The sequence below is a fragment of the Lynx rufus genome, unplaced genomic scaffold (genome assembly GCF_022079265.1).
Source record: "Lynx rufus isolate CCGP_SWC_20201006 ecotype Redwood Valley unplaced genomic scaffold, mLynRuf1.p SCAF_7, whole genome shotgun sequence".
Lineage (NCBI taxonomy): Eukaryota > Metazoa > Chordata > Mammalia > Carnivora > Felidae > Lynx > Lynx rufus.
The window spans coordinates 131,084,608-131,100,010 of record NW_025814889.1 but is presented as its reverse complement, the minus strand read 5'-3'; the positions used below and the strand labels follow the sequence as shown (position 1 = coordinate 131,100,010).

Sequence of the window (15,403 nt, the reverse complement as noted above, 5' to 3'; positions counted from 1 at the left end):
CTCTGCTTGGATGGCTCACCATGACCCTAGCAGGTGTCTGGGACCTAGTCCACGCTGGATACGTGTGTGTTGTTGATGTAAACGAACACGCAGACGGAAGATTAGACTTTACTGGAGAGAGAGAGAGACCCAGCCCTTCCAGTCACCCAGCTGAGCCCAGCCTCCCAGCCATCCTGGCCAAGGCGCCAGTCGTGCGCGTCAGCCATCTTGGATGTGCCAGCCCAGTCGAGTCCCCGGATGACGGCGGCCCCGGCCAAAATCATGCGGAGCAGACGAGCATCCCACTGAGTCCGGCCACCTCGTAAAATCATGGGAAATAATACCGTGGTGTGCTGAAACGGCGACTTTTCTGGGGCCGAGAAAGTTTCTTCCTTTGCTGTTTCACCTCTCCGCCCTCCCCTCTTAACATCCCCCCCCCACCCCCCGCCCCCCAACCCGCAACCAGAGAAAGAGTCACCTCTGCGGACCTCTGACTCCATCCAGGCCTCATGGGATGTAAGAGGCAGGGCAGGCTAGGCTCTGGGGAGGGCGACGGAGATCTAGGATGGTTCTAGAAGACTTCTGAAGGCCCTAAGCTAGGTGAAACGATGAGCAGTCATCCATGTCACTTGAAGTTCGTTCACTTCAGTTCTCACGTAGAGCCAGGGGCTCCATGCCAAGCTGCGTGGGAGCTGGAGGTGCCGTGAGGGTGACGTCCGGCCCTGCGCTCCCCAGGGGGCTCAGGGGCCGGTGAGACAGACCGACCAGCAACTCAACACCTGCCGTGTGGTCGATCCACATACCACAGAAGTGTATGCAACAGAGCAAAGAGGAGGGTCTTGTCTCAGGGTGCTGGGCCACAGCTGCTTCTGGCCCCTCCCCCTTGCTGAAAAGCAGCCACCACGACGACGACGACGATATGGAGAACACGAAACAGAAACACAAACTCTCATCTTCAAGGAAACCAGGAGACACCTGTGAACCCAGACCAGCCAGCGCCCAGCACACAAGTACGGAGAGCAGATGGAGGGGTGGTAAATGATTTAACAGAGGCCCGGGGAAGGCAAACCCAAGCGCCTGCTGTGCTGCGGGAGGGGCGGCGGGGGTGGGGGGGGGGTGGGGGGAGGATTTGCAGGTGGAAGAGACGCAACCCACCAGTCCTTGCAGAATCCCAGGGCAGCTTCCAAGTGGGGGATTCAGCCACCGCAGATGGCCAGGCGGGAGGCTGAAAACTGGCGGGTTATTTAGAAGTTTGTTTAAGGGGCAATTAGACCCCAGAGCCCCTCCCCCCTCCCCCCCCCCCCCCCCCCCCGCACGATGCAGCCAGGCAACCATCCCTCCCTAGCCTGGGCAGGAAAATCCAACCAGACATTTCTGGACCCAAGGACACCAGCTACAGGGCAGGCGGGGGTGAGCCCCCAGACTGATTGTTTGAGGTGCAGTAGGTCTGATTATGCTTGGCAGGTGATTAGTCCCTCCACGCCCCCCTCCAGGGTAAGAGCACACTTCCCCTCCCTGCTCCACTGACTAGCTTTGGCCTTCGGCCTTGCCTTTTGCCAGTGGGATGTTAGCATACGCATCGTAAGGAGAGACTCGATGTGCTTGCACCCTTGGACATGCTCTCTTGTGCTGACAAAAGAACATGCCTTGGTAAGCCCAGTGGATCCAAGAATGGGACGGCAGAGGTGCCCAGCTGCCTGCAGCTCAGAGCCGACCTGCCTAGATTAACCCACTCCAGCTGACCTGAAGGTGTGAGGTACAATAAATGCTTATTCTCGTGCACCAAAGCCATGTGTGTGGTTGTTTGTTACACAGCAGTAGCTGACTGATACAGGGGGATTCAGTGGAAGTCGGAATACCGAACAGGGCGACCCTAGCCCGCCTCCTCTCCCTGGCTTAGTTCAGGAAAGCTAGCACCCAGGCATACAGATAGGAGTCTGTGGATAGGATCTGACCACCCCAGAGAGAAGTCTCACAGGTGCTGACCTCTGGTCCCATCTAGGTATGCTTGACGAAAGAGCCAGCTGTCCCTATAGCGATGTTCATTGCCTCGCAAGCCCTGTCCTCCTACACGGAGCTGCCAATCTGAGTGTTAAGGCTTCATTCTGAAAAATGAATGGGTAACAGAAGATGAATGGATGATTGAAGAAAACTCAATCAAACAAACAGAGAAAAAGGAATTAGCAAGAAATAGAGACAAGGCAGCGATCAGAAGAAAACTTTGAAGAAACTACCACGGCTATCCTTGGAGAGAGAAGGAAACGTAGCATAGCCATAAACAAAACCAGAATACCATAATAAAGGAACAATCAGAAAACTGAGAGGAGGGGCGCCTGGGTGGCGCAGTCGGTTAAGCGTCCGACTTCAGCCAGGTCACGATCTCGCGGTCCGTGAGTTCGAGCCCCGCGTCGGGCTCTGGGCTGATGGCTCAGAGCCTGGAGCCTGTTTCCGATTCTGTGTCTCCCTCTCTCCCTGCCCCTCCCCCGTTCATGCTCTGTCTCTCTCTGTCCCAAAAATAAATAAAAATGTTGAAAAAAAAAAAAAGAAAACTTCTATAACATTGAGTAGAATTTAAAAAAAAAAAAAGAAAACTGAGAGGAGCTCTTAGAAATGAAAAATACTGTGTTTATTAAAATTTTAAAAACGTACGGGTCACCTGGGTGGCCCAGTCGGTTAAGAGTCCAACTCTTGGTTTCAGCTCAGGTCGTGTTCTCGCAGTTCATGAGATCAAGCCCTGCATCAGGCTCTGTGCTGACAGTGCAGAGCCTGCTTGGGATTCTCTCTCTCCCTCTCTCTCTGCCCCTCCTGTGTTCTCTCTCTCTCTCTCTTTCTCAAAATAAATAAATAAACTTTAAAAATACATTTTTTAAGCGGTGTCTGGGTGGCTTAGTGTCCAGCTTTTGGTTTTGGCTCAGGTCCTGATCTCAAGGTTTTGTGGGTTTGAGCCCCACATGGGGCTCTGCGCTGGCAGCTCAGAGCTTGCTTGGGGTTCTCTCTCTCCTTCTCTCTCCCTCTCTCTCTGTCCCTCCCCCACTCGTGCTATCACTGTGTCTCTCAAAATAAATAAATAAACTTAAAAAAATGAAATAAAATAGTTTTTAAATAAAAGGTTTGGAAGAAAAAGCAGAGGGAACAGCAACAATAATAGAAACAACTCTCAGAAGGTAGAATAAGACGGTAAAAGTAAACAACAAGAAAATTACAGGGTTAATCCAGGAGGCCAATAGTCAAATAACAGGAGTTCCGAAAGAAAATAATAGAGAAATCTTACCCAGGACTGAAGAACACAAATCTTTAGGTTAACACAGTGCGCTAAATGCCCCAAACACTTGTTGTTGGGGTAGGGTGGGTGGCATGACCCACGCATTAGGAAATCTCTGAAATTTGGGGATAAAGCAAACATCCTAGAAGCTTCCGTTATAAAGAAAAAAATGACCTAAGGTTACCCACAACTGACTGAGAATAAGAACAGTACTGGGAGCTAGAGACATGGACAGATGCCTTCCACCCCTGAGTCAAAGTAATTCTCAACCTAGAATTCTATACCCAGCCAGGCTACCCATGCGCGTGAGAGGAGAATAAACTATTTTCACACGTGCACACCGGCTCAGGGAGTTGGTAGAGGTTTTGCACCGGCAAAATAAGGGAGTAAACCATTATGGAGGAAGATTCAAGAAACAGGACCTAACACGGGAAAAAGCTGAAAGGGATCACTGAGAGAGCAGCGAAGAGAGTGTCTCAGGGCGGTAGCCACACTCAGGCACAGAGGACAGCCAGGACAGATGGGCAGAGTTGAGACGTCTCCACACAGAAATCCTGACCGGGCTCACATTCCCCTGTGAGGTTTTTCCTGAGCTGTAGGTCGGAACTTACGCAAATACGGAGTCCTAGAAAACTGAGATATTAAAAACACAAAAAACGAGCAAATGAAAAAAAAAATGAAGCAGTTACGAACTCCAGGCTGGGCAGGAAATAACATGTACGGTACATGCCTAATGAAAACACTGAACGTGCACTTAACCGAAAACGCCGTTCGGTGGAGAGGGTGGAGAGAAGGAGCCAGGGTGTGTAAGAAATCTAGAATCCTCACGTAGCATAGTAGGAAGTCAGTAGACAATGGGTCAGATTGGAGGCTCAAAAGATGGAAAAAGAAACCTGACAATTAGCAAGACGGAGGCAAATACAAGGAGAAAGAGCTAGAAATTGCCTCTGGCATAAGGGTGGGGGCAGGGCTGTGGGAGGACTGCCGTTTTCTGCTGTTATAAGTCCTTTTCATCACTTTGGTTTGTAAAATTTACCGGCAAGCAGTGCTTAGATGATTAAAAAAAAAAAAAAAAAAAAAGACCAAATATAAAATAATTGCCTGATGGATAAAAGAGAAGCCAGAAGGGGGAGCATGAGAGAATGGGAAGGCTTCAGGGTGGCCGGTACCCCAACCTGCTGAAGGATTAAGAGAGCGACGGGGAGGGGCGCCTGGGTGGCGCAGTCGGTTAAGCGTCCGACTTCAGCCAGGTCACGATCTCGCGGTGCGTGAGTTCGAGCCCCGCGTCAGGCTCTGGGCTGATGGCTCAGAGCCTGGAGCCTGTTTCCGATTCTGTGTCTCCCTCTCTCTCTGCCCCTCCCCCGTTCATGCTCTGTCTCTCTCTGTCCCAAAAATAAAAATAAACGTTGAAAAAAAAATTAAAAAAAAAAAAAAAGAGAGCGACGGGGGAACAGCCTGTGCAAAGGGCTTGGGGCCCGCACGGGTTCAGACTGAAGGCCTCAGCGCTGCAGAAAGAGAGCCAGGCTGCCGGCCCATCTGCCCCCGCCGCAGATGAGGACAGGGGAGGCTCACGCTACGTGTAGCTTCTCGGTGTCCCTGGGACCTGAGGATGTGTACAGGGATTGACTCATTCTATCGTCGCGGCAACCCAGCGCGGCAGGTGTTGAAGATGAGGGGCTGAGGCTCAGAGAGGCTAAGTCACGTATCCGAGGTCACACAGCCGGTGAGTACAGAAGCTGAGATTCAACCCCAGCAGCAAACAGCAGGGCTGATGAGCCACTTTATAGGTGTCCACACTCTCGTGACAGCCCCAGGGGCCAGGCGGGGGAGGTATTTTGGCTCACTTCATCTCGTTTGAAGGACGGACCTCAGCGTCAGTGGCCGAGGCCTCCACCCTACACTGTGGTCAGCTCTGGCGTCGGCATTGTGGGGGAGAGGAGGGAGGGGACAGCACGCTCCTGGCTGCCAGGAATGGGAGGAGCCTGGGCCCCAGCCTCTCTGGAAAACCACCGGTCTGATGGTAGAGGCACAGCCCCTGGTCTCAGGGAGCCCTCTAGTCTGAGGGTGGAGACACGGCCCTGGTTCTGAGGAGGTCAGGGTCTGATGGGGGACACATAGCATTGTCCTCTTTCGGCAGGCGCTCGGGGCAGCCCCGCCAGGATTCCAGGCGGGCATGACAGCACCGAGGGACCAGATGGGGGCCTGAGGCTAGAGGCTCTCATGTCCCAGGACCTCCGTGCCAGGCAAGGTGGGGCCACCTCACGGCTCCAACACAGCATCCCTAGCTTCCCAGAGTTCGCGGGTGTGGAGTTGCACTTCCTCTTTCTGCCCTGCCCTCCCCGCAGAGGGAGAGGCTGGTCCGGGATCCCTGGGTCACTTCTGCTCGGGGAAGTCCCCTCGGTGTCCCACTGAGGCCACCCCTGCCCGCAGCCTGGCACCCGGGACCCGTCACCACCACTCGGCCTCCAGCAGATTATAGTCTCCCATCCTCCCCCCTCACCACCCCCCCCCCGCCCGCTCGCCCTCCATCTATCTTCTTGTCTTCGGTAAACATGTGGCAAATACTTACTGCGTGCTAGGCGCTTCCAGGCCTGGGGACACGGTGAGGCTGGGGTCTCCGGGAAGCCTAGAGGAGAGGCCTCGCCGATCCAGGCCAGGGAAGGCTCCGGGAGGACTTCGTCTCACACGTACGGGTGGGGTGCGGGCACAGCCTGTGCAAAGGCCCTGAGGAAACCCAGCGCCGTCACCGGTGCCTGACTGGTGAGCCTTTGAAGAACAAAAATTAGGTCAAGAGACTCCTCTGCTCCCACCTGTGACGCCCCCAAGCCACCCAGGCTGAGCCGAGGCCCTGCGTGGTCTGGCCTCGGAGGCCTCCCCCTGCCTCCCTCCTCTCCAGCCACCCTGCTCTCCTCCTGGTCACCCGAACGCACAAGCTTGTCTCCACCTGAGCACCCCGGCAGGGCCCTGCTCCCCACTGGAGGCTTCTTCCCTAGATGGTGCTGTATCCCTCTCACTGTCTCACAGAGGCCTTCTGAGCTCGCTGGTCAGAGCCAATGAATGAGTGAATGAATGAATGAATGAATGGATGAGACTGGGTGTGTCTGGAGCACAGGCAGGCAGGAAATCGGCAGAGGAAGAGCCGGAAGGGGGAGGCAGGGGGAGGAAAGACTAGGGCGGTGTAAAGTCTGGAGGGCTCTGGAGGGTGGGCTTAATTCTGGGGGTGATGAGAAGCCAGGCGAGGGCCCCGAGCAGGGCAGGGAGACCCCTTCCTCACCTCCGGGAGCTTCCTAGAGCCCGTCTACTCCTTGGGAACTTGGCCAGACAGACGAGAGGCTGAGGCTGGACGGAGGGGCTTGCCCAGGACCCCACGGCAAGTGCAAGGACAGCATCAGGGGGCCGGGGGCTCCAGAAGCTGGCGTGGGCATTTGTTTTCTCCTGTATAATAGCTTTGATTTTGCCCTTGACCACCCCCCCCCCAGAGCCTGAAATATGTATTCTTTAACCCTGTCAGCCTGCCCTGGGCCCTCCGGACTCAGTCGGTCTCAGGACGGCTGCCCCCACCTGGCTTTCCTCTGGCTGGTGTCCAGCCGGTGGCCAGGACCGTGGACTCCCACCGCAGTGCTCCCTCGCGCTGCCAGCCCTCGCAGCACTGCCCAACCCCTCACCTGCCTGGGATCGGGAACCAGCTGTCGTCCCCGGGGGGACATGTGCCACAGTGGCCTGGGGGACGTCCAGCTCCCCTGGGCACCACGCTCCTCTCTCCTCCCCTCTGCGGGAGCCAAGGCCAGCGTGGGTGGCCAAATCTCCCCGGTAACAGGGTCTGTGCCCCCCCCCCACCGCCGCCCCAGCCTCCTCTCCTAACCTGCCGCCCCTCCCCTCTCCTGCACCTGCTCTCCGGCCCCTCCCGCACCCCCCACTCCTGCCCCCTCCTTCCCCGGCTCTCCGTGTCACCATCTGTGGCACAATCCTTCTCTGTCACTCTGCCTGCCACCCCCTCCTTCTCCTTCCTCCTTCCTTGCTCTCCATCCCTGCCTCTCTCCGCATCTCCTCTCGCCCCTTCTCTCCTCCCTGCCACGCATTTCACATCACTCTCCCTCATTCTGGCTTTCCACCCACTCACTGTCTTCTCCCTCTCCCTCTCTCTCCACCTCCGACCGACCCCCCTTTCCCCTCTATTCCTATTGGCTTCCCACAGTCCCTGCTCCCCTTTGCTTCTCCGTCCACCCCCACCCTGCGCTCCTGCCCGCAGAACCCCCTCTGTGCCCCTACCCGCCCCCTCCTCCAGGACGTGTCCTGGAGATGGGGGGGTGACGCACAAGGCACCCGTGGGAAGTCAGGGCCGCAGACCAGATGGGAGAGGCTCTGTGGGCAGCTGTGGCCGCCGCGGGCCTAGGAGGGGGATCGGGCCGTAAGCCGTGTAGAAGTGGGCACCGCGTGGGGACCCCAGCTAAGGGTGCTCTGGGAGCTTGGGGACTGGGCAGGGAGGGGGGCAGCAGAATGATAACCAGCCTGGCGGCAAGCAGGGGAGCCCTCACCCCATGGGCAGGTAAGGAGGCTGGGGCATGGGTGGGGTCCCAGAGGGTGGGGTGCCGGGGCCCACCCTCTGCCCAGGGTGAACTTGAGAGGCCGGGGGCTGGGGGCTGGGAGACGGTGGGAAGGCCCGGGGAGGAAGGAGGCCTTCCTGTGCCCTCCTGGTGGGCTGCAGAGGGTGGGGGCAGGTTAATCTCGGACTCTCGTGCCATGGTTCTAGAACACTGGGATCGCACAACAGCAGAGTGTCAGAGCTGGAAGAAAGCAGATGCATCATGTCGGTTGGCCTCCTTGGCTCACGTGCCAGCTTCTCTGAGCTCCCCCTCCGCGCCGGGCGCTGTGCTCACGGCACGCTCCCATTTAATCTTTACAGCGAGCCCGGGAGGTACGTCTACCTGTCTTCGTTTGAACGGGAGGAAACTGAGGCCCGGAGCTAGGCAGTGACCTGCCCAAGTTCACACAGTAGCCTGGTGCCATCATTCTGTGGCAGAGACCAAGCCCCCAACCCGGGGCGTGTTCCTGGGGGTCGGGCCCCGGGCCTGGAATGGGATGAGCGAGTGAGCACAGTGATCAGTGCAGTCTGGGTCTTTTGGGAAGGCCCAGTGTTGCAGAGGGTGGGCAGAAGGCAGTCGGCCAAGGGCATCAGCCTGCGGCATTCAAGGCCGTCCTGGCTCTTGGTTCCTCTCAGCCCGGGGCCTTCAGGGAAGCCAGCAGGGCCAGAAGGCACTGGTGATTCAGGAGTAGACCAAACTGGGTTTTAATTCCCGTCTTCCGCTCACCAGCTAGGCGAACTTGTGCAAATTACTGACCTTCCCTGAGCCTCAACGTGCTCCCCTTTAAAAATCCCCCCTCCTGGGCTTGGTGAGGATTTCACGATGCGGGTCTGTGCCCAGGAGCAATGCCCCCACTTTGCTCGGAGCTCTGGCCGCTCAACTGCTCGGTCTGTTCACGTTTCCCAGCGCTCGGTGCTGTGTCAGGGGCTGGGGCTGAAGAAACAAATAACTCAAGGTCCCTGCGACCCAGAGCCTGCGGGTAAGCGGATGGGGGCAGGCGAATGGAAGGTGATGGGGGTATCTGGCATCTCTGAGGGGCTCTCCTGAATTGCTGTGTGGCTCGGAGCAGCCCCTCGCCCTCTCTGGGCCTCTGTCCCCGCCCTCCCAGAGCAGTCCTGTGAGGAGTCCGCCCCCGGCTTTCAGGCGAGCTGTGCCAAAGATAAACCAGACAGGGAGGAAAAGTCCCTCCTCCCTGAGGATGAACCAGATCATGCACAGGATCCCAGCTCCTTAAAGAAAAGGAGGCACCTAAATTGTAGGGGCAGAAAGCTGTAATTTTCCCGCTCCCGGCACCCAGCCTCTTAAACTTTGACAGGGAAGATGGGTCCAGATGGAGGGTGGAGGCAGGGAGTGTTCCAGGGAGGGCAGGGGCTCTGGGAGGGGCTATTGCACCCCCGGGTACAAAGACAGGGCCTGGCCGGCCGCGCGCGCCCGTGTGTGCATGTGTGTGTGTGTGTGTGTGTGCGCGCGCGGCGCGCCCGAGAAGGAGGTGGGAGGGGGCTGTCCTCGGGGCTCACCTCCAGGCTCCCCTGGGGGCATCTGTCCCTGCAGCCTGGAAATTAGGTTTGCCCGGCTCCCAGGCTGTCTCAGTAGCCTGGCGCTTTCTTGCCTCCTGCAGCCCCGGGCTGTGATTGGCTGCCCCATGGGGATGCTGTAAAGAGAATGTGCGCAGGGCGGCAAGGTGGATGGATGGGTGACGCAGGGCTCTGGGGCTGAGGAAGCCAGAACTCCAAGGTCTCAGATTCCACGTTTCCAGGTTGAACAAGGGCTGATTCTGGCATTCAGGAATTCTGACATTCGGACTCAAGGACGCGGAATCTAAAAATCTGTGACTCTACGACTCAGGCTTAAGAATCTAAAATTCTGGTTTTAGGATCTTACGATTCCAGGGGTTTGAGCCCACGATCCTAAGAGTTCAAGAGCCCGAAGAACAGCGAGGGAAGCTCTAAATAGGTTGGTGGGAGAGTGGGATGCAGGCTGGGTGCCTCCCCAAGGCCCAGCCTCAGTCTGCCAGCCTGTGAAATGGACACGCGTGCGTGTGTGTGTGTTGGGGGTGGGGGGGGGAGGATGATCTTAAGGGTCCTCCCAGGTCTGCCCCTTCTTAGCTGTGTGACCGGGGTTAATGTGTCCAATGGTGGGGACAACACTCGTCCTTCCCCCATCAGACCCCTAGGATGCTGCATTTCACTGGCTTCGCCTGGAAGCTGGCAGCTGGGGTCAGTGACAAGGAGCCGGAAGAGCTGTTAGGATCCTATGAGCCCAGTGTCCAGATAGCCCCTCCCTTAATGCCGCCGTCCCAGAGTCAGGAGAGCTGATGGGGTCCCGGGGTGATGATGGGGCACCCCCTGGGGTTGGAGGAGCAGGGAGGGGTGCTCTGAGCCCAACCAGCCTGGGGCATCATCAGGAGCAACCAAGGTCAAGGGGTTCTTTGCTATTCTAGGCAGTGCCCGGCCTGGTGCTCAGAGAGACTTTAGAAACCGAGACGTTTGTTCCTAGTTAGGGTGCTTCCCTTTTCCAGAAGCTTTGCATCTTTTTTTTTTTAATGTTTATTTATTTTTGAGAGAGAGAGAGAGAGAGCGAGTGCGAGTGGGGGAAGAGCAGAGAGAGAGGGAGACACAGAGCCAGAAGCAGGCTCCAGGCTCCGAGCCGTCCGCAGAGAGCCCGACGCAGGGTTCGAATTCACGAACCGTCGGATCATGGCCGGAGCCGAAGTCGGACGCTCAACCGACTGAGCCACCCAGGCGCCCCCAGAAGCTTTGCATCTTAAAAATAGTGTCCAGATAGGGCAATGCAGGTGGCAGGTTCCACTGGAAGGATCCGGGCACAGTGTTGGGTCAGAAGGGGGATATCAGAGGCTTTCCTTCTCTCTCAGGGTTTTCCGTAGGGACAGGCAGGAGCCAAGGGATGGTGGGGGGAGGTCATTAGGAAGAAGGGGTGGGGAGCCTTGGCCTCCACCTGGGCCTCCTGAGAGCCAGAGGTAGGCTAGCAAGTTCCGAGGTGGGCGGCCTTTCCTAGCGGGTCTTGAATTTCCACTGTCGGCAATTCCCACCCCCTTTGCGTTAAGAATCGTCCACTCCGGGTTCCTCTGATTCATCCGATGCCTCCAACACCGATGCAGAGCCTGTGCTGTATGCGGGACGAGGAGACGCTTCAAAGCGGAGTGAGAGGGTCTCCGCACTTAGGGAGAGTCAGTCTAGCGGGGAAGCCGGGAAGAGTCTAGCTCCTTGCAACACACGGGAGGCACGATAAGAAAGGTACTAACCTTAGTGAACGGGCATGCTGCATGGTGCCCACCGTGTCGCTGGGCAGACTCTCATTCATGCTTCAGGACCCGTCTGGAACCTTCTCTTCCCTGGGAAACCTGCCTCACCGGTGCAGAGAGGTGTGGGTGTTCTTGTACCTCCTTTCCGGTGTGAATTTCTCACCGTGGGGGGAGAAGGGGCCCCACACGCCCACCCCACCCCCCCCCGTCCAGGTTCAAAGCTGGCCATCCCAGGCAGGGCCTCTGTGGGAGCGCAGCGGGACGGGCTAGGCTTGGGGGGGGGGGCCCGAGCACTCCGGTTCCAGGACAGGGGACATCACTGTGCCTGTGGTTCCTAACTCCATTCAGAATCTGAGGAATCCGATACAAGCTCTGGGCTCTGCCCAGACAAGACGTAGACGCATGAACTTTCGCCAGAGTTTTAGGGGGCTCACGGATCCCCTGAAGTTCATAGAGAGACCCAGGTTCAAGGTTAAAGACCCGGGATACGCAGCACCGTTTTTTTTTTTTCTTTCATTTTGTTTAATGTTTATTTATTTTGGAGAGAGAGAGGGAGAGAGAGAGAAAGGCAGAGAGAGAGAGAGGGGGGCACAGAATCCGAAGCAGGCTCCGGGCTCCGAGCTGCCGGCACAGAGCCCGACGCGGGGCTCGAACTCACGAACCGCGAGATCATGACCTGAGCCGAATGTCGGACGCTCAACCGACGGAGCCACCCAGGCGCCCCCCCCCCCCGCCAACCCCAGCACTGTTTTTCCAATGTGAGGGCTGAGACCTGTGGGTGGCTGTCTCGGTCCATTCTGGCTGTTATAAGAGACTACAACGGGCTTACGAACCACATTTACTTCCCCCAGTTCTGGAGAAGCAAGATCAAGGTGCTGGCAGATTCCGTGTCTGGCGACACCTGCTTCCTGGTTCGTGGTTAGTCCTCTCCTTGCCGTGTCCTCACATGGCAGAAGGAGTGAGGGGCTCTCTGGGGTCTTTTATGGCCCAGACCCCATTCATGGCGGCTCCACCCCGAAGACCTAATCACGCCCCAAAGGCCACGCCTCCTAAGACCGTTACTGGGGGGTGGAGGGTTTCAACACGTGAATTTGGGAGAGGGGGACACGTTCGGTCTATCGCAGGGGGTGATGCCCTTGGGCTTGGGCTTCTGCCAGCCGAGGCATCCTGTGTAGAAAGGGCCAGTGTTGCTTTCTGAAACAGTATGACCTCGCTGAATCACAATGTAAAATACGCTGGCGTCAAAGACGGCCGATAAACTCTGGTCTAGAAGGAAGGGCCCGTGTTGTCACGGGCCAGTGGACTGATCCGTTCACTCCTCCGTTAGACACCTGTGGAGGACCCACAGGGGCACGGGTGCCAAGGGGAAGGGGACCCTGCGAGGCACAGGCCAGCGCAGGCCCCCGCCCTTGGGAGCCAGGCAAGCCCGCGTCCCCGGCCACACCCTGGCCATGGGACAGACGTCACCTCTCTGAGACTCAGTGTCCTCGTCTGACAAGCGGGGATGCCTTGGCGGCCCGCGCACAGTAAAATGGCTGGGGCCTGTCCGGCTCTGGCCGGGTGGGCGCTCTCCGCGTCTCCAAGTTCGGAGTGACGGGGGGAGGGGCGGTGGAGGGACCGCCATCACCCATCGTGACCCGGCCGTGTCCTTCCCCCTCCAGGCCAATAGCTGCCCGCTGACCGCCACCACCCCCCCCCTCGGCCATGGACACCCCTGGTTTTCCTTCATCGGCCCCCACCGCCTGGGAGCCTGGGAATGCCTCCTCGGCCTGGCCCCCGGATGTCGCCCTGGGGAACGTGTCCGCGGCCCCGAGCGTGGCGGGGCTGGCCGTCAGCGGTGTTCTGATTCCTCTGGTCTACCTGGTGGTGTGCGTGGTGGGCCTGCTGGGCAACTCGCTGGTCATCTACGTGGTCCTGCGGCACACGGCCAGCCCGTCGGTCACCAACGTCTACATCCTCAACCTGGCGCTGGCCGACGAGCTCTTCATGCTGGGGCTGCCCTTCCTGGCGGCCCAGAACGCCCTGTCCTACTGGCCCTTCGGCTCCCTCATGTGCCGCCTGGTCATGGCCGTGGACGCCATCAACCAGTTCACCAGCATCTTCTGCCTCACGGTCATGAGCGTGGATCGCTACCTCGCCGTGGTCCGTCCCGCCTGCTCTGCCCGCTGGCGCACGGCGCCCGTGGCCCGCACGGTGAGTGTGGCCGTCTGGGTGGCCTCGGCCGTGGTGGTGCTGCCCGTGGTGGTCTTCTCGGGTGTGCCCCACGGCATGAGCACCTGCCACATGCAGTGGCCCGAGCCGGCGGCCGCCTGGCGCGCGGGCTTCATCATCTACACGGCCGCGCTCGGCTTCTTCGGGCCGCTGCTGGTCATCTGCCTCTGCTACCTGCTCATCGTGGTCAAGGTGCGCTCGGCCGGGCGGCGGGTGCGGGCGCCCTCGTGCCAGCGGCGGCGGCACTCGGAGCGCAGGGTCACGCGCATGGTGGTGGCCGTCGTGGCGCTCTTCGTCCTCTGCTGGATGCCCTTTTACGTGCTCAACATCGTCAACGTGGTGCGCCCGCTGCCCGAGGAGCCCGCCTTCTTCGGCCTCTATTTCCTGGTGGTGGCGCTGCCCTATGCCAACAGCTGTGCCAACCCCATCCTCTACGGCTTCCTCTCCTACCGCTTCAAGCAGGGCTTCCGCAGGGTCCTGCTGCGGCCTTCCCGCCGCGTGCGCAGTCAGGAGCCTTCGGCCGGGCCTCCGGAGAAGACCGGGGAGGACGACGGGGAGGAGGACGGCGAGGAGGCGGCAGGGGGGCGGGGGCGGGGGCAGGAGATGAACGGCCGGGTCAGCCTCATCGCACAGCCTGGCACCGGCGGGCAGGAGCGGCCACCCAGCGGCACGGCCAGCAAGCAGAGGCAGTTCCTGCCCCGAGAGCCCGCAGCCGGGGGCAAGCCGGGCGCACTGCACGCCAGCTGTCTGTAGGGGCCTGCGGGGAGGCCAGCGTGATCCAAGCACAGGGCAGAAGGTGTGGGGACGCCTCGGGCGGGCCACCCACGGTGCCCGGGGCCCCGTGACGGGATGTGTGGAGGCCTGGGCTCCCATCCTGTGGCTGCCGAGGCTCACGGTGTGACCCTCGCGTAGGTCACTTTCCTTCCCTGCACCTCGTGTTCTCTTCTGTGACTCAGGGATGGGAGGACTGAGCCTGGCCCGGCTCCGCTGGGTGAGAAGTCCGGAGGGGCACTGCCGCGGGCCGACCTGCCTGCGTGGGGCCCAGAGAGCTGTGCACCGGCCTTCCCCCTCAAAGACAGAGCATCCTGGCAGATGGGCCCGGATCTTGGCCCTCGGAGGGACGGACCGAGGTCTGGATCGCCCGGGGCTCAGAGTCAGGCTCCCAGGAGAGGGCCTGGGACCCCAAATAGAAGAAAGTCTTACCCAGTGCAGGGAGGGGTACACACTGCTCAGGCCCCACATCAGCTCTCCCCCACTCGCTGCAAGGCCTGGGCGGGCTCTTCTCTCTGGGCCTCAGGCCTCCCTTGCTGAACAACCCAGGAACCTCCAGGCCCTCTCGGCCCGGGCGGCCAGCGCTGGGGCTCCCGTGCTCCTGGGCAGGAGAATTGTCCGGGATTTTGCAGGACAGTGAGGCAGTTCAGCTTCGGGGCCCCTTACCGCTTGGGCCCTTCCAAGGCCCTGTATTTTATTTTGTACTTGTAATTTTGTATTCTTTTTCATAAAGAGGGACCCCACACTGCACACATTTAGGCCACCTAAAGCCTGGCTCAGCTCCCGTTGAGGGCAGCTGACCGATCCCCAAAGCGGCTCACTCTGCGTCCCGTGGCTGGAGTGGGGGTGTCTCTGGGCGTCTGCGGGCTCCAGGAGCCTCCCCTTAGCAGCTACCCCCTGGCGTTCCTCCCCTCGCGGAGACCAAGGCGGGATCCGGGCCAGGGAGCCTGGCAGGGAAGTGCAGCGTCTCAACAGCGAGGTGGAGAGAAGGAGGGAGAGGAGGAGAGAGAAGGGAGGGAAGGAGGAGGAGGTGGGTGGAGGACAGATCTGCTCCGTGACCTTGGAGCGATCCTTGGCCCCTCTGGGCCGGGCTCAGGTGCAGCGTCCCCGAAGGCAGGCTGTGGATGCCGGGCCTGATCGATCTCAAGAAAACGATGCAGCGAGGACGGGAAAGCAAATGGTCTGGAAGGCACAGCGCTGGCTGCCCGGAGGGCCTGTCTGTGCTGGTTAGGAGGGGCCGTGTCTTGATGGAAGCCCCTCATTCTCTGGGGCTACAGTTTGAGGAGGCCCAGGGAAGACAAGTCAGCAGGGCCTGGACAGGGACCACAGGGAGGG

At 59.2% G+C, this 15,403-nt stretch overlaps 1 protein-coding gene across 1 annotated transcript; it reads left to right on the top strand.

The window, feature by feature from the left end:
• Positions 1-12,790: 12,790 nt before the first annotated feature.
• SSTR3 (somatostatin receptor 3) lies at positions 12,791-14,050 on the top strand. The gene has a single exon (XM_047064902.1). The coding sequence runs from the start codon at positions 12,791-12,793 to the stop codon at positions 14,048-14,050; it is 1,260 nt and encodes a 419-aa protein (XP_046920858.1).
• Positions 14,051-15,403: the final 1,353 nt, after the last annotated feature.